At 32.0% G+C, this 24,594-nt stretch overlaps 2 protein-coding genes, 1 non-coding gene and 1 pseudogene across 6 annotated transcripts; 2 read left to right on the forward strand and 2 right to left on the reverse strand.

Moving 5' to 3' along the window:
• Nucleotides 1-61: 61 nt before the first annotated feature.
• Nucleotides 62-3,851, reverse strand: LOC117912286. The gene is made up of 6 exons (XM_034826819.1): nucleotides 3,559-3,851; nucleotides 2,074-2,218; nucleotides 1,034-1,170; nucleotides 882-944; nucleotides 618-686; nucleotides 62-429 (listed from the first exon to the last, which is right to left on the reverse strand). The coding sequence occupies exons 1-6, from the start codon at nucleotides 3,775-3,777 to the stop codon at nucleotides 358-360; spliced, it is 705 nt and encodes a 234-aa protein (XP_034682710.1). The 5' UTR covers nucleotides 3,778-3,851; the 3' UTR covers nucleotides 62-357.
• Nucleotides 2,131-9,860, reverse strand: LOC117912285 (UPF0496 protein At4g34320-like). 4 transcript variants are annotated; one of them, XM_034826815.1, is made up of 2 exons: nucleotides 7,987-9,860; nucleotides 2,131-2,218 (listed from the first exon to the last, which is right to left on the reverse strand). In XM_034826815.1, the coding sequence occupies exon 1, from the start codon at nucleotides 9,139-9,141 to the stop codon at nucleotides 7,999-8,001; it is 1,143 nt and encodes a 380-aa protein (XP_034682706.1). In that variant the 5' UTR covers nucleotides 9,142-9,860; the 3' UTR covers nucleotides 2,131-2,218; nucleotides 7,987-7,998. The 4 variants fall into 4 exon arrangements, with proteins under 4 accessions (XP_034682706.1, XP_034682708.1, XP_034682705.1 ...); XM_034826817.1 differs by lacking the exon at nucleotides 2,131-2,218 and adding an exon at nucleotides 5,517-6,051; XM_034826814.1 differs by lacking the exon at nucleotides 2,131-2,218 and adding an exon at nucleotides 6,920-7,275 and having other exon boundaries at nucleotides 7,987-9,859.
• On the forward strand, nucleotides 9,390-16,888 carry LOC117913294 (annotated as a pseudogene).
• TRNAD-GUC lies at nucleotides 11,968-12,039 on the forward strand. The gene has a single exon. It is a non-coding gene; the product is annotated as a tRNA-Asp (tRNA).
• Nucleotides 16,889-24,594: the final 7,706 nt, after the last annotated feature.

Genomic DNA, 24,594 nt, shown 5'->3' on the forward strand with positions numbered 1-24,594 from the left:
ACTGTTGGATTGAATTTGTTGAGTGAATATTGAAGAATGACGGGATATCCACATATTCAGGGGCTGAAATTGTTAGAGCCCAAACATGGGGTGATCTTCAATTGATGAGTCAAGTACATCAAATAACTGGATATGGGGGTGAAGGTGAGAGGAGGAACTAACCAGAGATCCACTCAAGGCATTAACAAGGTCTTATCTACATAACTACATGCACAAGGAACCCCTAGAATTCTCTCCGCTGACTTGCAGTAGTTCAAGGTCAAACAAGCACAAGGCTCTATATACTTTTACAGACCAGAAGATGAAACCAAGTGTTAGTGAACAGCCTACAAGATGGAAACTTTCTTTCATCCAAAGTCAATTGCAAACTGTTTTCAGCCTCTTTGCAGCCTGAGCAAAACCAATAATCACCTGCAATTCATCCAATTGCTACAGGAAGGAACATATGCAATTGGATTTCAAATGAACAAAATAAAAAAATATCAGGCTTCTTAACAAGTTCCTCCATAGAGAAAAAAAAGAGGAAGTCCTACTTATTGGTCTGAAAATTTGGTATTTCTACCTGGTGCTATCTATACAAGAAGCGGAAAGAAAAGTAGAAAATAAATTTGCAGTACCTGTGACATGAAATGCCTTTGAACAACATCAATTAGCTGCTCTTTTGATGGGTTTGGTATAGAATCCACCTGGGCAACAAATAGAATTGGGTTTTTAATTCAAATAGGGATGCTCCAAGAACAGAAATAAGAGGAAACATTTGTCCATATTTCACAATTGAGATATGCCAGAAAATTCCACTCCTCAACCATGCCAAACATGATCTAATTTGTCCAAAACACACACACTCGCAAAGCACCCGGAATGACATAAATAACACTTACTAGGTTAAAGTGTCTCCAATATCTCAGTAGTGCTGTTTTTTCTAGTTTGCTGAAGTCAACTTTCTGTCAAGCAAGCATTTATAAGGTTGTAAACAACACCAATCAGAAGAACAATATTATTAAAACTAGACTACTAAGAACTTATGTCACACCGTTGAACTCTGGGTAGGTGAATAAGATCCTTTAGACTGTGAATCATCAGAAAGCGGCCTGCTCATAGCCCTCTGTGATCTAACTGATTTATGGGGCTGATTCCTTGCTCTATAAAACTTCCGAGTATCATCAGAACCTGCAAGAACCAAGGTTGAAAAGAAGCAACGTATATAAGTGATTTGGCTCAACAAAAACACAAGAGTCTGGTTCCATGATTTTTTAGATTTCTGCAAGAATGCATTTGTAACACCTATTTGCTGAGACCCATGAAGTGTATTGCAAACCTAAAGCAATAGAATGATGAACCAAGAAGTAGTATGAAAGTTGTATGTAAACAGCAATTGAACGACAAGCCAAGAAGTTCCCAGGCTGAAAAGAATGAAAATTAAAGTGAACTTGGGAATAGGAAAAAGTATCAAGTAGTACAGGCACAATGAATCCTCTGTCCCAACGAACAACATTTTTTTTCCAAAAAAAAAGAAAAAAATTAAGTCTTTGACTGGACACACCACATGGTACTCCAAGAAGTTGGACATTGCTTACTGGATTAATGCGTGGTTGATATTCAACCGACCACCCACTGTTGGGCCTTGGCCTATTCAAAAATATGCAAGTAACAAGGACAGTAGCTGTGAGCCCCATTAACATCCATCAATTGTGTTACCCATGGGATTTTAGATCATTAATATTCAAAAATTACCAAAGCCCAGTTAGGAATCAGGATCAGAATAACATGTAGGGGCTTCTAAATTTCTCAGAGGATCCAAACACCACCACCACAACCCCCACCCCGCAATAAAAGTGAAAATGAAAATGAGGAGAAATAAATAAAAAGCAAATGTAAGTTAAAAATAAAAATAAAAAATGAAGGTGTGGACAACCCTATTGACAAGATCTGACACAAAACATCCAAGGTATAAGAAAAATACAGAAGCTTAGCAAGAACTTATCATGTATCCACATCCACCTTTGGGAGAGAAAACACCTCTTCACATGCCAAATATATTTCTAAATAAAATTCCCAAAAAAATAAACTTACCAGGTGGACTAAACTCTCCCACATCAGAATCGTTCCAGTGTATGTTCTCACATTCAAGGTCATCATCATCCTCATGGCCGGTCGGAGCTTCAATAACACTAAGAGCATTCCTTTGTAGTTTCACTTCAATACCATTTGTAAGGACCTAAAACTCACAAATTTGGACAATCAAGAACAACCCTAAACTGCTGAAATAAAGAGATGAACAACCATTGCACAAAAGAGACCAAAAATACATGTTCCTGTGTACTTGGGTGCGCCTCTTTGGTGCTTTATTAATATATTTTGTTCATTTACCTATCATAAAAAAAAAAAAGACCAAAAATACATGTTGATAATGGCAAATTCAAAGAAAATAGCAAAAAGATGTTGAAATTGGCAGCATCGGTTAAAAACAAAACTGAGAGTAAAAAAAGTCTTAGTTTTTAATCGAAATTTGCATATAAATATCATCAGAAACTGAGATATTTTGCAGTTAAACCCAGAGGAATAGAAATAAATATAAGCTTCACTAGAGCTTCCAAAATCAGGAATTTATGATGCAAATATAAATAATTCATTAATAATTATATTAGAGAAATTTAATTTCAACATAAAAAAAAAAAGACATGGTTTTAAAGGACATCCAGCATTAAAGCTGATGAACACTGCTAAACCCTCCGCCAAAACTCCGCCAAACGCATAGAAATTCAGAAGAAACACACAAAAAACCTAATGACAAATCCAGCACCAAAAGCTGGATAATAAGGAAATTCATTTTGAAATCCGTTAAAACATTCCACATTTTCTTAATAATGGATCTGACTAGGGTATGAACACAAAGTTTAAAATAGAATCAAAACCAGATCAACTGAGAGGAACCAATCATGCTATTGAAACTCATTTCGATTGTCAGAATAAAAACCCTAGAGTTCCGAAAAGGAACACAACAAGTTCATACATGCAACCAGATACACCAGGAAAGGAAGTCATTACTGCATCGAGAAACGGTATCACCAATCACCATCAATTTGGTAATGAATTCAATCCAAATCAAATCCAGAGCTTTGAAACAATGAACTCGGCCAACAATTACAACAAAGAGAATTGAGTTTAAACAAGCTTAAATTAGGAACTAAAATAATCAATAACCAAACAAGAAATCCATGAATCAAAGTCAGGGGGAAAATTGCTGCGACACCCATGATTAAGAGATAAAAGTGAACATGCACATTAAACCCATATCCCAAAATTCATCAAAATAACAATTAACAACATCAGAAAATAAAATCTGAAAGCAGGAGGAGGCTTAAAACCAGATTAAATTACCAATAATGAAAAAGGCAAAACATAATGAGCAGCCCAATTATCCCACATTGCTAAGAACGCACCAGTCCCAAAATTGCCCAAAGAAAATACAGCCAGTAATCCCAAAAACAAAATGAATCGAAAAACCCAACATAAGAAATTGATCCCAGAGGAATCACAATTCGACGGAGAAATTACCAGCCAATGCCAGCCGCCAAGCCCAACGGCTTTCTTGACGACGCCTTGAAGGCCGACAAGTACCGACTTGGTCCGGTTGTTGCCGGTAACAATAACCTTGGTGTGACGGGGAAGTACCGTGAGACCCTCTTCACTGCTCTCTCCATTGCCATGCAGCTGTGGAATCCCACCATCATCAACTCCATTCATGGAATTGGAATTCACCACTGCTTCCAGCATTTATACTCTCTACTCCTTTGTTTCCAGAGGAGACACAGAGATGAAATCAGTGTGTGACTGCCTTTTTCTCTTCATTATTTTTGCTGCTTCCAGGGATGGAACCCAACGGCTAGAGTAGACCCAATAGGGTGTCGCCACGCATGTACGTACACTGGAGGTCCGGTTGCGTACTTAGGTGTGGACGTCAGACAAGGAGCCAACATCTGTTCGCCACGTTAGTTCAAATCATGTGGCGAGTTCCATGGTGTTGCAATCATGTGCTGTTCACGTGATTTTAAGTGACGTGGAGTGCAGTGGTTGGACGGCAGTCGAGGGTGTGTGGCGGTTTCCACCCGGATAGCCTCAGCAGTTAGGCGTGGGGGCTCCTGGTTTTTGACGGTTTGACTATTGGCGGGATAAGTGGGGCACTTTAAATGACGATACCACCCTCAATCTTTTTCTTCAATATCAAGCCGGAGTAAACGCGCTAAGTGGCATTCTAAAAGGCGGATTTACCCTTCATGCGGACAGCCTTCATGCGAAGAAGATAGAGAGAATTTGGTAATTTGAGGAAGGACAGAAAAGTCAAAAGGAGCCTCGAAAATTCTGCAAAAGGAAGAAGACAAAAGAACAGGGTGGGAGAGGGAAAAAGAAAAGTGAGGAAAGAGGAAAGGAAACGTCAGACGGGAGTGTAAAAAAAAGAGAGTGTAACGGCAGCTGGAAATCTAACGAGGGGCCCACGTGGATCGCATTGATACGCCTGTTGCTGTCTTTTTATTATCATGGGCCCTACACTCCACCAACCACATTATCTGTCTGCTTTTCCACAACTTCACGCCATTAATTCCTGCCTAAACCCTGCCCCACCCCCTTCCCTCTGTTACCTCAACCCATTTTCAAAACAACTGTTGGATGTGCACCTAAATTAATCTCATATTTTTGGACTCGTTGAAAATTCTAATCAAATAGCCTTTTTTTTTTTCCCCGCATATGGCGACTTCATGCTTCTGTGTGTTTTTTTTCCTACACAACTATTCATGATTAAACCAAGATTTATAATCATGCCCCCCTCCCCCATGACCAACTTTTTGGAGGACCAAGAAAATGAAAATGAAGATAAATAAAATAACAAGCATCGAAAGTGAGAGGCTAAAAGCAGCAAGCTTTGATGTCAACACATGTGATGCCCCACTGCCCAGAGTATATTTGCAGTTATTGAGTTGTGGCATATTGCCTCAAGTCACTTTCATTTACCACTTGGCTCGCTCTTAAACCCATTCTGCAGTTTTTGAGTATGAGACCACACGCACTTGTCTTTGTTCCGGAGGAGAGTCAATGCCAATATCACAATTCTAATTCAGCCCCTATGCCTGGGTTGGCTTTGTATTTATGGCCTGGCACTTCCGTATCCTTTCATGTGTTCTAATTAAATGTCGTTTTTGGACCATAACTGAAGCATAGTTTCATACTTCAACCATGCAAAAATTACAACTTTTTTATTTATTTATTTCCTTTTTTGAAAAAGTAAAGAAATAAAAAGACCTCCAAATTTATTTCAAAGTCCCATGGGATATTGTTGATTCACAGGGCTGAAAAAGAGCACAAGGTGCAGTTGTTGGCAGCCAGTTGAGCTAAAAGCTGAGATTTTAGGTAGGGGCCAACAATATATCAAGCTTCTCGGAACCATAGCCCTAGCTCGTCGTATTAAAAAGAGACTACTGCATCTCTTGAAAATGGAAAAACTTGCACAGACAATTTGATGGAAAGAAAATGATTGCCACTGACCTTTTCCCTTGGGCGTCTAACACTTACAACACGCCGATTTTATCCTGAAAAAAATCTTCCACACTATAGAACAGTTCTACACTCTATACCCTATACTAACTACAAGCAACTGGAAGTCTATGTTTAATTCTGATCCTGTTACATTCTTAAACAGCACCATCCATTTCCTATGGACCAGGTCCAAAATCACCCCATCATTTTAGCCAGGAAGACCAAACGACTGACTGATGCAGCAAAACTCCATTTTTTCTAAAGCTGGAAAACAAAGAATTTCACCTCTATACGAGACCTGGATTCTCAGGCTCTACTCTTCATCTGCTCAGCAAAAACAGTGTGTGCAAACTCTTTGTTGTTGTTTTGTTTTTTTGGTGTGGGGACGGGGATGGGGGAAATACAATAATTGTGGAGTTAAGCATTGAAATACTGGATCGGGATCAAATATAAGAATCTCCCAGAGTCTGTACGGTCACCACTTCTTAATGCTCAATCCGGTGATGCATCTCAATAAACCTATGTTGGAATCCGTGCAATGATTAATGACAAAAAATAAAACAAAAAAAATGAGAAAGAAGAATACGAAGATTTAACACGGTTCAGCTAATTGCCTACGTCCATGGGAACAAGGAAAGAGGATATTCACTACATTCAAATTAGGGTTATATAAAAGGATATTTATACTAACCTTTAGAAATGAAATTTGTCTCTTTTTCTTTTTGATTGGAAATTTGCCTCTTTTTCTCAATATGTTTTTTCGTTCAAATATGAGCCACAAATTTGTCTCTTTTTCTCCATATGTCTTTTCGCTCGAATATGAGCCACAAATTTGTCTCTTTTTCTCCATATGTCTTTTCGCTCGAATATGAGCCACATACTACAACAACCTGCCTAAGGACTCCAAACACCAAAGAAACGGGATTTAAGAAACAAAACTAACATTTCACCCAAAGTATTTGCCCCATTGGAAAAGTCAATGAAAGCAAGTTAATGACTTCAAGATCAGGTAAGATTCCAATCTATGAATTATTATCTATGGGCCAATCATTGAAGTGTCAATAGATCTGCAAAATATTTTACCACCATAAAAATTGTCATTCCAGTATAAATCTATTTTTAAATATTTTTGTTTTCTCTGTTCTTCAAGAGTCTGCAGCATGTATTATTGCTTTCTATTGCAGTAGCTTCCTTATTATTATTTATTCTTTCTTTTTTTGTTTATGGACTATGATTCCTAAAGGAGATGCTTAACGCCACTTTTTGGATGCTTGAGTGCTAGGTGATGTGTTCTAAGTGTGGAGATTTCTATATGGACCCTCAATCTTTGGCAGAGTCATTTCAGGTCTTAACTTATTGCCTGAACTGAGAGTTCCAGAACCATATAGTCCGCCAAATTCTGGTTCCATTCCTTTCCCTTCTATGTGGCGAAAAATATATACATACATACAAACAATGTCTAGAAAGACAAACATAGTAAACATCTTCCTTACAACCACTACAAAATTAACAATTTAAACCCAAGATCTTCAATAGTAAACACTTCCTGGCTACTGCACTAGCTAACCTATTTGCTTCTCTAAGAACAGGATTATAAAAATAATAATCAAAACTTTTTAAGATCGCCATAACATCCTTAGTACATATGAAAGTACCAGTGGAGGTTTGGAACCCCTTCCTTCAAAGTACCAATTAAAATCTTCTAACTCCCTTCAATATTAATACATCTAACAAGCTGATACCCTGTTGAATAGCAATCAGAATACTATCAGGTAGAACAACATATTGCACCACAAAAATAGAAATTATACCAAGATCTCTAATGCCCATAATAATAATTATTTAAAAAACAAAACTGTTTTCCCTAATCATCCAGCCAACAGCAATCCAGTTTCGTAAAACCCACTTCTCAGGAAGCTATATATGTTGATACATACCAGAGCATTTAAACATACATCACAAGAAAGTTCCCAACTTCTCATTTCTTCACATGTTTTCATGGGTAGAACAAAATTTAGCTTAGCAATTTGCGCTAAACTCTGGAATATTGGAAGGACAAAAGCAAAACTAATTGGGTTAGGTTCGGTGGGGCCTCTTCAAGAACCATTTGTTATAATTCTTGAATCAAGCAACCTAATACACGTTTGAAAAAGGAAATTTCTCATTGGAAACAAACAATTTATAATAATGAAATAAGATTTGAAAACTATAACCATAGTGAATCCACAATGATTTTATGTAAACACAATAGCGACATTAAACAACCTCACTGAAGTTGAATATCCAAACATCAAGTATGGGCTTTCATGACAATAAAACTTTATGTTTAATTATTCTTCATAAAGGGTCAAGTCCATTGTGGATCCAAGGTATAAAGTTAGTATACATATATTACTTCATTTAAGAAATTCTCATAAAATCACAAACACAGAAACAGTCATCAGTACAACATACCAAGGGTATAATTCAGTTGTTGCTGTTGGGATGTCTGATTATCCTCTGCAAAATCACTGTTCTTGCTCTCCTTATATCCCTGCTACACTTATCAGTATTTTTACCCAACATTTCAATGGTTTCCATAAACCCATGCAGTTTCTTCTTGATCTCTTCTATTACAAGTTTTACTGCATCCTCTTCCTGAATAGCAAAATCAGCATTTTGCAATAGTGACTCAATATCAATTTCCAATTTTTCGACAAGAACCCGAATGTCCTCCAAGTCCTTGATTGCAATAAGAGAGCCAACCTGCATTGAGCTAATTATCTCCCCCGGTCCTTTCAGCTCCTTCTCATACTTCTTCCATATGGAATCAAACCATTTACCCATTGAGCCTATTGGAACAGCCAAAGCGCTTGCCAAAGCAGTCACAACGGGTGGTGCTGCAATGGCAGCCGCCACCACTGAGAATATCAAAACTGAGACAAATGCCGAAACAAATATTATAGTTGAAACCTTCCTCCATCCTTGCAATGATTTCAACTTCTTATCAAGCTTCCGTTTGCGCTGTCGCAATTTCTCTAACATCAATTTTTGTCCACTATAAACTGATTGAAACAGCTCAAAAAAATCGTCGGAAAATGGCTTGCCTGCAGCCTTAAAATTCCTCAATTCCTGTAATGTCTTCAAATGCTTATTCTCGCCAACTCCATCCTTTTCCTCTTCCTCAAAACGCTGTAATGCGACCTGAACTATCAATTGGGAATCCCGAGCTCGCTTCAGACATTTGTCAAGTACAGTACAGAACTCTAAAGTCCGGAGACTGTTATCAAAATATTCCTCAACCAGATCAAAAAGCTCTTTACACTTCCAAATATCTTTCTTACGCTCTAGAATTACTTTGACTACTTCTTGATTCATTTCAAGTAAGCAATCGGTGACCTCTCTGAGCGAATCGAAAGATAGAGATCGCACCTCGACTCCAACCTCAACTCCCACAGCAAGCGTATTGATTACACGATTAGTGCGCTCCTGAACGTTGGTATCGAAGGACTGCAAGTCCGGATCGAGTCGGCATGCTGCCTCATACGAGCTCAGATCAGCCGCGTACTGTGAATTGATACGTACTGATGGGGCTTCATCATCTCTCTTCTTGCTGAATATACCACCCATCTGGGCAGATTCGATGCAAACAAGAGCAAACTAAAAACCCTAGAATTTCAAATTTCGAAATTCCCGACCGGAAAGCCCCCTTTTTTTTTTAATGAATCAGGGCATCTGAATTTCAGCTGATTTTCACTAAAATCCTTTAAAAAAAAATGAAGAAACCAAATCTAAGCAAAACCCAACAAATAAACAGCCAAAACTATCTTGATGAACAAGAAAAATACCAAAATGCGAAAACTTTAGCAAAGATCTCGATGATCCAGGGAGCTATCTTCACTTGGAAGCAGAAAATTAACAAGAATAGCCAGAGAATAATAGATGAGCGCACCCAATGCGGTAGAGAAACAAAAGCTGGAGCTGAGAAGTTAAAAGCTCAGAAGGAAGAGCTTAGGGCAGGTAGAAGGACGGCTCACCACGCATCGGAAAGGAAGAGGAAATGCAAGAAACGAAAAAGCAAGGAAGCAGCCTCTTCCACACGGTTTCAACTCTAAAAAGGAGAAGATTTAGGATAAGGAGGAGAGCACAATGGCGATGAAGACGAAGCTGCCTTACCTTTGAATGACAATTAACAAAAGACGCCAGAGCAAGTAAATTCAGCTGAAAATATTCCACGGGTTGACTCCATTCCTTCCCACTGCTTCATGGATTTCTAAAAATACCTCTAGAATCTGTACTGCTGATTCCCATTTACTGCCATACTTATGCTCTATTTATTTTCTTATTCCTCTCTCTCTAAATAAACTTTCTCCTCTTGCTTCCTCCACTTTTATGATCACCCCTCAATATCAAAAACATATTTAATCTTTATTCTAAATTTTACCACTTCATATTTTTTTTTTAATCCATATCACTATCAATTAATTTTTTTAAAAAAGTAAAAATGATAGAAAAAAATATCGTTTAGGTTAGCAATGAGTAAACAGTCCTACCTTTCACACTGTCATCAACTTTTAATATGAATTAACGATAAATTTAAGATTTTATTTTAATACCATAGTTACTATTATTAATAATATTATTATTATGGTACTATTATTAATCTTTATCATCATTAATCAATTAATATCAACAATAATGCCATTTGACACTAAATATTAATTTTAAACTTTAAAATTAAAAAAAAATTATACCACAATTTGTTTAGATAGTTTTTAAAATCATCTAGAATGCAATGGTCTTGCCACATGGCGAGCCGTGGATCAATGTTAAAACTTTTAATATCTATTTGAATATTTATTTTTAAAATTAAAAAATAATAATAACTTTTATATAAGATATAAAAATTCTTAAAAGTTTATATTACAAAATGAATATATTAACATTATTTTATTACTTTAAACTTTCAAAAAAATTAAAAATAAAATTTAAAGGCATGAGATAAAATCTATAAATCTACTTTTATATAGAATTTTTTTTTTATTTCAAAAATAAAAAGAGGAACACTTAATTCTAGCAATTGAACAATAGAAGGTAAAAAAAATGATTTGTTACGTCAAAAGAGTTCAACCAATCAATCATTGATTTGATTGGTTTTCTATCGATTAGGTCAACAATTCAATCAATTGATTGAACATTAACTAGTTCGACCAATTGAACAGTAATTGGTTGAGTTATTTCCATCAAACCCTAATTAAACATACAAAAATATGGAAAAATGATATACAAACGACTTTTTAATGACGAGAATTGTTTTAATATAAAAATTAAGGTTGAAAAATCTTTTTTAATAATATGAAATATGATTTTTTTTTTATCTTTGAAATGGTTAACCTTTTTTTTCTTTCTTTATAAAAATCATTAAAAAATTCATATATAAAATATATATATCTTTATAACTTGTACATTTTTAGTACAAAATCCTTAAGGAAACTTGATTAAATAAGCTCATTATCATTTTAAAAACCTTTTTAACCATAAATAACATTTAAATAAATATGATTTTTATTTATCAGATTCTCCACCTAATTTACAAAATACTTAAACTGATTTAGACATTTGAATAATTTTAGATGCTTTAATAAAAATGTAATACAATATGAATCTAATGCACCAGTAACCTTACAAAAGTATCATAGACAAATTAATTTTAATTGATATTCTCTTTGATGTCTTCTCGCTCTTCTTGATATTTTTTAAATTTAATTTGTTTTTGTAATTGTAACTTTAGAAATATTTTAACTTCAACATACTTAGAAAAAGATATTAATTTTAAACCCTATTTTGTTATTATCAAAGTCAATACTAACTAAAATCTGGCCTCACAATCATCATCAATGGGTATTCTTGTCAATACAAAAACCTTCAATTCAGTTCTCCATGACCCTATGGTCTTGTTGTATGTTGAGCCACGGGTCAATGGAACAAAACAAACTCTTTTGCTCCATATATTCAAATGCTGAGGAAAAACTTTTATATTGATCCATTTTCACATGTTAAAAACCTTAATGTTAATTTGGATTTCTATTTTTAAAATTAGAAAATAATAATAACTTTTTTTTATAAAATATAAAATATAAATTTTTTTTAAAGGTTTATATTAAAAAAATAATAAAATTTAAAACTATTTAAAAATTTTGAGTCATTAAAAAAATTTCACTACCTCAAATTTTAAAATTTTTTTACGTGATTTTAAAGATGTAGGATAAAATCTATATTTTTTTAACATGGGATATTCTACTTTTATATACAAATGTTTAAGTTTAAAAAATAAAAATTAGAAAATATATCTAAAGTAGGCTTTAATTTGGCTCTTTACGCGTGGATGAGGAGCGCTTTGCATTTAAATTTGTTTTCAAAATCAATATTAAAATTGTCTTTCCAATAAGACATCAAGTCGTTGTAGTATAGTGGTGAGTATTCCCGCCTGTCACGCGGGTGACCCGGGTTCGATCCCCGGCAACGGCGTGTTTTCCATTCTTTTTGGGCCAACTATCGCCGATCGTCATTGTCCATGCAAAGGAGGTCGTCTGTCTTTGATGTATATCATCTTCATTGCACAAGCAACGGGCATTACCGTCGATTCCTGGCCACAAACTAGCTCACATGCAGCAATGCAGATAATAGGGGGTTCCTCTTGCCACCATTAAGGAGAGTGTAGCGCATGGCTTTGTGAATCCCCATGGGGTCTCTGAGTGGAACGACATTGTCTAGGGCCATAAAATTGAAAGTTGAAAGTGGGCTTTTCTTCTTCTCGAGGAATGTCCAAAGGGAAACAACAGATGGAGCGATTTTGTACAGGTTATATGATTTAAAGGGATGAAATAACTTAGCCCTGTTCGTAAATCTGATTCTCTATCCCTTTTTGGCTACCGTTTTATAACAATCTCTTCGCTAATTTCATTTGTTGAGCTCCAATTTGGTGGGCTTGTTGATTTTAACAATATTTAATTTTCTTTAATAATAATCAAAATATAAGAAAATATCTCTAAACCCTACACAAGAGGCCAAATAGGTCTTCTTTGATTTAATAATTTAATCATATCGACATGAGATTGAGGTATTTACCAATTAGACATCCACATTCTACACCCACAGAAGATAATCAAATATACCTTTGTCATATATCAAAATATTTAAGAAAATGCTAAGATATTATAATAATATCTATCATACAAAAGATTTAAACAATCTAAAGGGCATGGTGCAATCTAGTCTGTTAAATAAAAGTATAAAGAAATAAGACGAAGATATAAAGGTAAAAATAAATGCAACTAAGATAAATAATGGTATAAAAGAATTGTATATGTGATACTACCTGATTGATAATATTTTTTTGATAGATATTAAAATGTAACATTCAGTATTATCCTCATATTCAAATGCTTATTTATTCCTAAGCCATAGATATGGTAATTTTAAATTATATTCAAATTTTAATACTTTTAAAAATAATTTTAAAGTACATAAGATAAATCTATTTTTTTTAAGAATTTTTATTTTTGATTTAAAAATTTCTATCTTCAAAATAAAAAAAATGCATTTCAACCAAGCTTTATTTTTCTATATTTTATATATTTAATAAAAGAATTTACAAATCAATTGATAAATAAATAAAATAAAATTTTAAGTCAATGGATACCTTTTTCTTCCATTTCTAAGTTTATTTGCAAAAACTTACTAAACAATTTCTATATTTAAAAAGAGAAAAAAAGAAAAAATTACACGCATTTAAGGCATATGAGATTGGAGAAGACTTTAGCACTGGTGTATATCTTGGCTGTTTTTATTTAATTTTTATTTTTAAAATAATCATTTTGATTCCAAACTCCGCCTAATCCATTTTCAGAGACACTTTCAAATTCTCAATCGACTGTGTCAATAAAAGCTTTTCACTGTGAAGCTCCATCTTGCTGCCACATATCGCCACCGTCCTTCTTATCATCTCAAGTCAGTTAATTTCGTTTTCACTCTTAGGTTTCGAGATTGGTTCGAGTTTAGAGTGGGTTATTTTTGTTCTGTTCCTTTTTCCCGGAAAAATTGAGATGCTTGTTTGGCTGTCTTGACACTTGAAAGTAGAAAATAATTCTCCCTTTTTTTTTTCATGATGTTTGGGTGGGTGAGTCAGTCCTAGGGTTTTCGAAATTGGTTGGGAGTGTGTTGAGTTTTGCTTGGGTTGTCGAGAGAAAAGAGGAAAGGGTAGGAGGGCTAAGGGCTTTATCAGTTGGGGATCTTTGTTTGGTCCTGCTGACAATGGAGGAAGGAAAGAGAATACATTATCCCAGGCCTGTAAATGAAATTTTGCAAGAAGAATTTTCTTTGGATAAATGAACTAAAAGTGTTTAAATTGTAATCCTTCTTCCCTTGGGTCTAGATTAAGACGGTTGAGAAGGCAAACTTTCATGTTGTGCCAATATGACATTAGCATATGAGTCAAACTGGTTTGAGAATGAAGTGCTGAAACTATGATGAAAACATTCAGTTACAAGGACAAAAAAGACAGGGAAATTGAGCATCAATGTTATTATCCACCATTGAAGCCAGGCACTTAGGCCATGTTTGGAACTCTGGAATTTCCCATTCATTATTGTGTTTGGATTGTTTTTTGAACGGGAATAGGAACAAAAAGTCCATTAGTATGGAAACTAAATCTTACCACTCTCACCTCCATTTCCATCCTATTTCCATTCTTATTCCCAAATACGAAAAAGTGATTCAATGATAGGAATCAAGAATTCAAAATTAAAGAAAATAGAGGAACATGTTTCATGTTTTCCATCATTTATAAATGATGGAACTAATTGGTGTATCAGGTATTTCATCCTGTCAGCTGTGATTAGCCAGTAATTGTCAAGTTGAACAGTGTTTTAAAAAATACAACTTACATGGATAAGCAATGAGCCTTGTCTTCTTGCTTTGCTGGCACCCTTTGGATGCATCATGCATGTTCATTGTGTGTGTAGACCCATGAGTTTGAGATTGATGTTTAAGTTCTACCTTTTAGGTTAGATTCTATGGCCAAACGAAATAGCTTCTATGAGTTCTGCACTTTGGGTTAGCTTCTATCAGACAGGTTGATTATCAATTATTGGATCTTACATTATTTATTGGCCTATCTTTCCCCAAGAAAAAGAAAATATTGGTGTGAATGCTATTTAATTCTCCAGCATTGCAGCCAAAGCAGTATCCTCCAAGCCCTCACTGCCTCAAAACTTTACCCCAGCAGCTACTCCTACAAAGCCTCCTACACCTGCAGTAAAATTCTCCAATGACACTGAGAGACTCCAACATATTAACAGCATAAGGAAAGCCCCTGTTGGAGCTCAGATTAAACGTGTTATAGACTTGCTGCTAGAGGTGCAAATCTGACTCTCTTTTCCTTTATTCATTTAGTACTTCTGATAATTGGTTAAAAAAAAAAAAGCCAAACACTCTAAACCTCTTAACTCTGTTTTCATTCATTTGCCAGACAAGGCAAGCCTTTACACCGGAACAAATAAATGAAGCATGTTATGTTGATATGAATGCCAACAAAGCTGTCTTTGACAGTTTGAGGAATAATCCAAAAGTGAACTATGATGGGAAGCGCTTTTCGTACAAGGTAACTCCCAATATTTTACACTTGTGAACCCTGTTAAACAAGCTTGCATCTAGTTTTAGTATTGATCACTGATAGTGAATGTCTAAGGGAACTATGGATCATAAATTTATGAGTATACTTTTTCTTTTTATCTTTTAAAGCAGATAGTCATTCAATTGTTGGTTTTCTTACAGTCCAAGCATGACTTAAAGGACAAGAGTCAGCTGCTTGTCTTAATAAGAAAATTTCCAGAGGGCATTGCAGTCATTGACCTTAAGGACGCATACCCCAGTGTACTGGAGGATTTACAGGTATACGTAACCTTTAATGAAAATTTGTATGATGTGATGCGTACTTTTATTACAATACATGAATATTGACCAAGTTCTGAGAGACATGTTCATAGCACCTGAAGTCTGCCAAAGAAGTTTTTTTATTATCGATTTTCAACATTCATTTTGCCCACTGAAGAAGCCATTATTTTTATTTCTAAACATCCTGTGAGGAAAGGTCTGCTTTAACATGTAAATTAAACTTGAATCCACATGGTTGCAAGTGAGATTGAATCCAAAGGCAGCCTATGATTATAATACCTCATCCGATGGCTGTAAGCAGAGGATTGATTCTTTCTTAGTGTAACTTCTGTTGCCTCTAGTTGGTGAAGGTTTTTTGGCCTGTTTCATTAATTGATGTAATAGTCAAATTGCATGTGTGCGTCTTATGATATCAGCTTTATAAGATAAAAAGTTCTCTTAACACTGTTCTATTAACAATGATCTTTTTAATTTGGGTTAATTTCATTGATCTCCCCCGAGGTTTTGGTTAAATACACTTCGCTTCCATTGGTTTGAAATTTCATCAAATGTCTCCCATATTCTTCTCATTTGATATTTTCATTTACCTCCCCTCTAATTCAAAATAAAGGAGATATTTGACGAATTTTCAAACCAATGGAGGTGAGTGAAATTAACCTTTTAATTTTTTAGGTTTTGAAAGCTGCAGGGCAGGTTTGGCTGCTGTCGAACTTTGATTCACAGGAGGACATTGCTTATCCAAATGATCCCCGGGTGCCCATCAAAGTGGACGATGACCTCAAGCAGTTCTTCTGAAGCATTGAACTTCCCCGTGACATGCTCGATATAGAGAAGGATCTGCAGAAGAATGGGATGAAGCCTGCTACAAACACTGCCAAGAGGAGGGCCATGGCTCAGGTTCATGGAATTGCCTCCAAGCCTAAGCCAAAGAAGAAGAAGCATGAAATCAGTAAGAGAACCAAACTCACGAATGCCCACCTTCCAGAGCTCTTCCAAAATCTTAAGGATGGTGATTCTTCTAAGTAGATAATTTTTTTTAATGGTGATCCTTCAAAGCACCGAGCTCATGAGCAAGTCGGCAGTGGGTTCCTCAGCTAATTCTGAATGGTCTATGTACATATGAGGTGTTGGTTGTCCTGCAGCACATGAACGGCCTACATTTCAGTTGAATTCCCTCTATACCCCATCGCAAAATTAAGAGCTCTTCCAGGGCAAGTTCTTCATTTTTAATGGTGCTGTAATCAATTGTGAGTTTATGTATCGTTGTATCACAGACCATTTAATGAAGCTAATGATAAAGAGGTTGAGAAAAAAGAAGGAAAACAGGGCATCCATCATACTTGTTAGTAATATTAAGGATTGAAGTGGCTGGAATTTATTTGCCTAATTTTTTGGCAGATATTTACAAGATTAAGGGTAAAAATACTTGTGGACATTTATGTTTTAATTCCTGTAACACTGTATCTATATACCACTCTTATACAAGATTAAATTTTTTATTTATTTATCTTTTTATAAAATAAATTTTTTTATTAAATAATTTTATATCAAAACTGGTCTTCTTTTATATCAAATTTTATTATTAATAGAATTCAAATTGTAAAAAAAAAAAAAAAACCTATTTTATTTATTTATCTTTTTGTAAAATAATTTTTATATCAAAACTGGTCTTCTTTTATATCAAATTTTTATTATTAATAGAATTCAAATTGTTAAAAAAAACTATTTTATTTATTAGAATTATATTAAATCAAACTCTATTTTTAATTGATTTATATTAGAATTGAATTTCTTTTTTAAAAAATCATTAATTTTTAGTAATTTAATAAAATAAAATAAAATAAAAACTCTAAATAAGTTATACTTAATCCACTTACAAGAATGAGTTTTTATTAAAGGGTTAATTAAAAAAAATTATAATTGTTTGATTTTGATAAAAATAAAAAATAAAAATGATGATGAAATAAACTAGGTAATACATTATTTCTATTTATGAAGTATATATGTTAAATAAAGCTTTTTTTATTTGTTTGTTGGAATCTTTTACTCTATAATTTATTTTGGGGAGAGTGAGATTTAATTCACTAATATGAAAATATATGGAAAAAAACCCTAAATTTTTTAAATTAGTATTATCTTCATCCAATTATTTCCAAAAATGTTATTTTACTTATCATGTGATTCAAATCAATTGACAATTAAACTCCTCCATATAGATGTTTTCATTCCTTTTAATATTTTATTATTGTTATTATTATTTTATTATTTTGTTGTTTTATTATTTGAGATTTTTTTTTTTCTAAAAGCAAACACTTCGTAGGATTCTTATTTTAGTTTCCTAAAAGTTTAAAAAATATTGTGTAAAAAAATCCTATTTAAGTAGGATTAATTTTTTTTTATTTCCTAGAATTTGAAAAGGAAATATTGTCAAACAAATCTTATTTAATTATAATTACCAATTCAAAAAGTAATAAGGTTGTTTATTAAATAATAAATGTAATAATATATAATTATTTTAATTATGATTAATTTATTTAATATAAAATAATTAATTATTTATTTATTTTTATACTATATATCAAAGTACGACCATATTGTAAAACATTTTATATTTGAAAAACTCTTACAACAAATTTTATGATTTATCATATTAAATAATTATTAATATTATATAATAAATATAAATTTATTATTGATTTGTTTATTATAAAAAATATGAATTTATTTTTAATTTATTAATATTAGAATAAACTTTTTTTTTCTTTCAAATCCCTACTTTATAATGTTTCTAAAGATTTTTTTTCCAAATAATAAAATAATAATAATAATAATAAAATATTTAAAAGGAAGGGAAACATTTACATGGAGAAGAAGTCTACTTGTCAATTGATTTGAATGATATGACAAGTAAATGAATATTTTTTAGAATAGTCCGATGATTCTATAAAAAATTGAGAGAAATAAAGTTAAATTATTAATAAATGTATTTCCAAAATTTTCTTTATTTATTTTTAGAAAATTATCAAAGTAAATATTTTAAAATGTTTCTTAAAATTTTCATTTTTTTTATCACACCATATCATGAAGAATGTTTTTTCTTAGTATTTTCCCCCTTTTTCTAACATTTTTTGAGAACTTAAAATACTTTATATAGTTTTTATTAATTATTTATGAGATATTTTTAAGGTAAAACTAAATTATGTTCAATCATAAATCTATATATAGTTTATAAAATATTTATAATTAAATTACGTTAATTAAAATAAAAAAATATGGTAATAAAAGTTATAATTAAAATAAAATTATAACTATAAATGAAAACTTCATTTACTTAATTTTTATTTTATAATAGATATTGAAGTTCATCCAAGTATTGTGTAAAGTTTAATACCATTTCTTTCCTTAGCAAAAGGTAGCTACTTAAAAGGAAATTAATTATTTATACTCACTTGTAAAAAAAAAAATAATCAGTATATTTCTAAAGAATAAAATAATAATAATAATAATAATAATAATAATATTTTTATGTTAAATTATATTAAATGGTTAGAAATAGTTGTTATATATCTGTAAAATAAAAAATTATAATCTTTTTTCTAAAATGATAATATATATATATATATGTATGTATTTAAATTTTAGTTGTAACATGTTAAATTATATTATTAGATGAAGATTTAGACAAATAATAATAATATTTTTTAAGATTTCTGATTATAGAAATAATTAAATTAAATTTAGTACTTAAATATAATATAATATAAAATATTTTTCATTTCTACTAATTTAATACTTATATTTACTCCTAAGCTTTTTCTGTGGATTCTAAATCATCATCGATTGCGCAACAACGAGTATTATTGTTAATACTAAACCTTCAATTGCATATTAAAACCTTTAATGAGATAAATTATGTTATGTTTATATTTAACTTGTAAAATGAATAAAAAATAATATAAAATATATATTATTTTTTAATGTTCAAAATAAAAATTATATTGCATTTCAATATTTTCTATTTTAAAAAAATATAAAATTTCTCTTATGTTTATAATGTTTATGATTGAAATATTTAAACTTTATATTTTGTTATTCAATATATAAAAATAATATAGATATTAATATTGTTTTATAAATATTTTTATAGTTATTTCTTTTTAACCACAAATTTAATTTCATAATCAACAATTTTATTTTACAAAATAAGTAATATAAAAACAAAATTGATAAAAAAAATTATGATATATAACTTATGTATATCTTACATCTTAACTTAGGATTATCATATCTTATCTAGAATATAGAAAGGATATAAAGAGGAGGGTAAATAATATAACTTATCACTTATTTTATCTCTTGTTTAGTTGAACATAAGATAAATGATAAAATAATTTTTCTTATCTCATCACCAATTAAACATGGAATAAAATATATTATCATTTTTCTTATCATCAAGGATGATAATAAGATCAGGTACTCCACCACCTCGGGAAAGTTTTGGGATAAACATATCCGAGATGGGTTTGGAAAGTTTTTTAAAACTAAAGACAGGTTAGAGGCGGGTTCAGGTATGACTTCATCCCATTTTATCTCACCCAGATTAAATATAATTTTAAATAAAAAAATTATTTTAGTTGATTTTTTTTCTTCTATTTTTTAATTTTTTAAACATAAGTAAAATATTACTTTTCACAAAAATAAATTATAAATATTTTTAACAAATTTTGAAATTTTAAAAATAAAAATTGAAAAATTTTAAAAATGAGGCGGACTAGGCTCGAGTATGAGAATTTCCTATACTTGCAGTACCTTGCCTTGCTCTATTTAAAATTTCTTTCGAGTGAGGATGAGAATAGATATAAATAAGCGAGATAAGGTGACCCATATCAAATGTGCCCCTTTGTTATCCCTACTTATCATATCTTATGTTGCCAACTAAATATGACCTAAATTATATATTTTATCAATAAGCTTTTATTTCCCCTCCTATGCCCCTATAATACTGTTATAAACGAAATTTATTCAAATTAATTTTTGGGCAATGTAAACGATATCCTTATAAATGGTATTTACTAAATTAAATTTGAATCCATTATAAACTTGCAAAATAGTTTTAGATTTGAAGCCATTATAAATGGTATTTACAGAATTAAAATTTAATACCATGTAAATTAAATTTAGAAGTCATGAAAGCATCACTGAGAAGAAGAAAAATTCAATTCACTAACAAACACTGCTCTGTAAAACAACCAATTAGTTTTGCCTACAGGTAGCAAAATTCACCATAGCAAACAATGGAGCTGGAGCTGCCTTCTCCCGATCAAACTCAGGGAGCAGATCCCAAACATCACTCTTCTGGTTCTCAGCAAACTCCCTTGGTTTCTCAATACCCACCAGTTTCAGGCATGTGACCTTGTCAGCCTGCAAATCTTTCCCAGCATGTAAGCCTTGAAATTGAAGTTGGTTCTTTCTTGTTGGGGACTGCCCCCTGCAGAGACATAGCTGTAAGGGAAAGATAGATTTCTCAGACAAAGAACCGGGGCATCAGATAATGAACTCTCCTTCAAAGTAAATTCAATCTATATGACTTAATCAAGCATCAATGTTAGCATTGGCAGGTAGGCTGAACCATTGAACATGAACGAAAATAGAGGAGGATTGAATAAAAAGCCACCCAGTTACACAACACAATGGACTCTTGTGATAAAAAACACAAAACCAAAGAACAGGATCCTTTGTACAGATCATTTAGGACAAGCTGACATGATTTATGGGATGCTTTATTCATGATTTAGCACTTAAAATAAACAGAAATATATAAAATGTCATATTAGGAAATAACTCGTTATCATTTGTTTCCACCAGTATAAAAGTTTAACATCCCTTTCATTAACAAGAATTCTCCAAGAAATTCCAAAAAGAAGTGCCAGCTTTGCAATTGTATGATTTATGGATATTTGAGATTTGGCCAGATTTTACTTGATTGGATGCCCAAATTAAACAGCTGTATTACTTTCTGCTTATGCTTGCTTTGTGAAGCTAGGTTGAAGATGCGGAGAGCTTTCTGAGATCTGTCTACAGGGGATGCTACAACTTGGAACTCAACTTATATTACAATAGAAGATATGTTAGCTGCTGAGAAACTCAGCATGTCCAAAAGAGATGTGGTTTCTAGAACAAAAATGATTAATGGGTACTTACAATGGCTTGTCTGATCATTGTTTATCAATGTTTCATCATATGCAGCTAGCACTGTTGGACCTACTGAAGCATACTTAGCATACTCATTACAGCTGAGAACTTGAGAATTTGGGTGCTTTGAGGATGAGAAGGTAGTTTTGTAAATCTTGTCAGATGAACAGAAGGGGTTGTGATTGACATAAAAATTTACTGTAATGATAGACATGTATGGAAGTGTGGAAACATGGAGAAGGTTTTGGAGGTCTTTTAAAGAACGAGGAACTTTGTCCCTTGGATCAGTGATCTACGGACTAGCCATGAATGGACAATGCAGAGAAGCCCCATAATTGTTTATAACAATGTTAAACAAGCAATAAGACTTGACAAAAATCAAATTTCTCACAGTATCATCTGCTTGTTCTTATGGAGGATTCATCACGGAGGGTGTTGTTTACTGTTCAATTACATGACCAAGGATTTACCATACCGTAGCTAGGATTGAATATTTTAGTTGCATGGTTGATCTCCTTGGACACTCCGGTTTGCTAGAGGAAGCTGAGGAGTTTGTTCAAACCATGCCTACCCAACCAGAAGTATTTTTGGGGAATCCCTTTTGGTGCCTGTCAACTTCATTACTAAACATCCATGACGAGGAAGTGCAAGCAAATAAACTAAAAGTGAAAGGAATAAAAACAAGTGAAAATTGTGTTTTGGACCCGATTGAATTCAAAAATTAATATTTGGCCCATAAAAGTTGCACTGGAAGAATATAAAATGTGAAAAGATTAATATACATTTCAAAACTATTTTGAGTATTTTCTATCACAATGTTTAACAAACTTTTTTATCTTAATTTTTTTTAATAATTATTCTTAAAATTCATTATTTTTAGAAATTATTTTTTTTTAAAAAAATATATTCTAAAAATATATCATTTAAAAAAAATAATTTTGATATATTTTTAGTTATTTTTTACCTACATAATTTTAAAAAATATATTTTTTAAGATGTTTGATTTTTAAATAATAATAATAATAATTATTATTATTATTATTTATTTTTATTTTTTTGAAAAATATTATATTTTTTTCCAAATCACTAAAATAAATTAAATTTTATTGAGGTTTACAAAAAGAATAAAATTTAAATTAATGTTTTTCTACTTTTTTTTTTTTCATAGTCAATAAATGTCATTTTTGGAAAGATAAAAAATTCATATCATTTTTCTCAATTTTCATACTACCTCTGAATTTTGTACTTAAATTGTAAACTTATATGTACCAAAACTTAATTTTTGGATTCAACCGATTCCAAAACAAAATTGTGCCTACAAACAATAACAATACCCGGTCGCGGGTTGTATACTGAAGTTTACTATCAAGGCAACAAATTAGCTCCCAGAGACAGCTGACATCCAAGGACAAGGAAATTCCTGAGATGGGTAGAGTTGTTGGCTGATAGGATGGAACACACTAAACAACGAGTTGCACGTGAAAAGAAAAATAATACACCTGAATGGTTCTCCTGTGAGAAGATTGAATAAGCAGGCACTTCAAATACCTGAGCTAACGGACAACTTAGTTCAATTCACTGGTCTCCTGATCAACCACCAAGAGACATGACTGGATTGAAATCATTATATGTAACCCAGCAATAGGATCCTCATATGGGCCATGGAAAGTGAAGTAGTGAAGAATAGGAACATTCAGCCCCTCAAACCTAGAACCATAGCTCCGCTCGGAAATATTGGTCTTTGGTAAGTCTCCCAAATTCCTAATTAACATAGATTGCTTTTTATAAAGAATATTGTATAAAATATTTTTTAAGTTTGATATATTATTGTAATTTTAGATTTCCTTACGGAAGAAGAAAATTTATTATGAATATCTCTAACATTGTTTAATATTTTATCTTCATGTTTTTATCTAATATTGTTGGTATCAAAGCTTCCGCTGGCTTAATAAATTGATATCAGAGCTTCCACTAACATAATAAATTGGTATCGGAGTTTGAGTTGAAGATTTTTGGAAAAGCAAAAAATTACAGGGTATACAAGACGAAGATAAAAAGAATTTTAGTTGAAGGTGGAGTTGATATGATGCAAAAAGTTTGTGTCATAAAGAGATTGAAGATTGAGTTCATGAAATTTGGTCAAAGGTGGATATATGTTATTGGGAAGCGTCTTAAATTCCTAACTAGTAAAGATTCATTTTGTAAAAAATAGTATGTAGAATATTTCTTAAATTGATATATCATTGTAATATTAGATTTGATGGAAAAAAGTCATGAGATGAAGATGAACTTGTAGAGATTACAAGAGGTCGATAGAGATGTGAGAAAGAATGAGAGATATCTGGTAGAGTTAGAATAGTTGTATTTGATTATATCATTTGTAATGTTATATAGTGAAATAATTATCTCTCATCTATGCACATCAGTATGGTTAGTCGAATTACATTAAAACCTACTTTATGTGTGATTGTTTTATCTTTATGCTCTTAATATAACAATGTTTGCATGAAATCTTATGTTGACACAACAAACTAGTATAGAGTTCAGATTGAAGATTTTTGGAAGAGTAAAAGATTACAAAGTATACAAGATAAAGACAAAAAAAAAAAAAAAATTCAATTGAAGATGGAGTCGATTGCTCTCTTATGAGGATATGATACAAAAAACCTATGTTATGGGATTTAACCACTTTACTTAATTAATATATTATTATTTCCATGCTGTATATGATGCTTATTTTTTTGAGGAGTGTCTTACGAGAATTATAAGGTTAAACTTGTAAAAAAGAATAATTTTTAAGACTTTAGTTGTTTCTATAGTTAAACAATTAAATTAAATTTAGCACTTAAACCTAAAATAATACTAAAAAGTTGGTCTATAATTCTAGAATTTAAAATGTGAATTAATGGATAATATGATATAATGTTTATAATATAA

The sequence above is a fragment of the Vitis riparia genome, chromosome 4 (genome assembly GCF_004353265.1).
Source record: "Vitis riparia cultivar Riparia Gloire de Montpellier isolate 1030 chromosome 4, EGFV_Vit.rip_1.0, whole genome shotgun sequence".
NCBI classification, from domain to species: Eukaryota; Viridiplantae; Streptophyta; class Magnoliopsida; order Vitales; family Vitaceae; genus Vitis; species Vitis riparia.

Excerpts from the sequence above, each read along its gene's own strand:
- LOC117912285 (XM_034826815.1), bottom strand. The coding sequence starts at position 9,141 with ATGGGTGGTATATTCAGCAAGAAGAGAGATGATGAAGCCCCATCAGTA.
- LOC117912286 (XM_034826819.1), bottom strand. The coding sequence starts at position 3,777 with ATGCTGGAAGCAGTGGTGAATTCCAATTCCATGAATGGAGTTGATGAT. Across the intron at positions 1,171-2,073 it reads GGGAGAGTTTAGTCCACCTG|GTTCTGATGATACTCGGAAG; the intron begins GTAAGTTTATTT and ends TGGTTCTTGCAG. Across the intron at positions 687-881 it reads ATTGGAGACACTTTAACCTA|GTGGATTCTATACCAAACCC; the intron begins GTAAGTGTTATT and ends TTTGTTGCCCAG.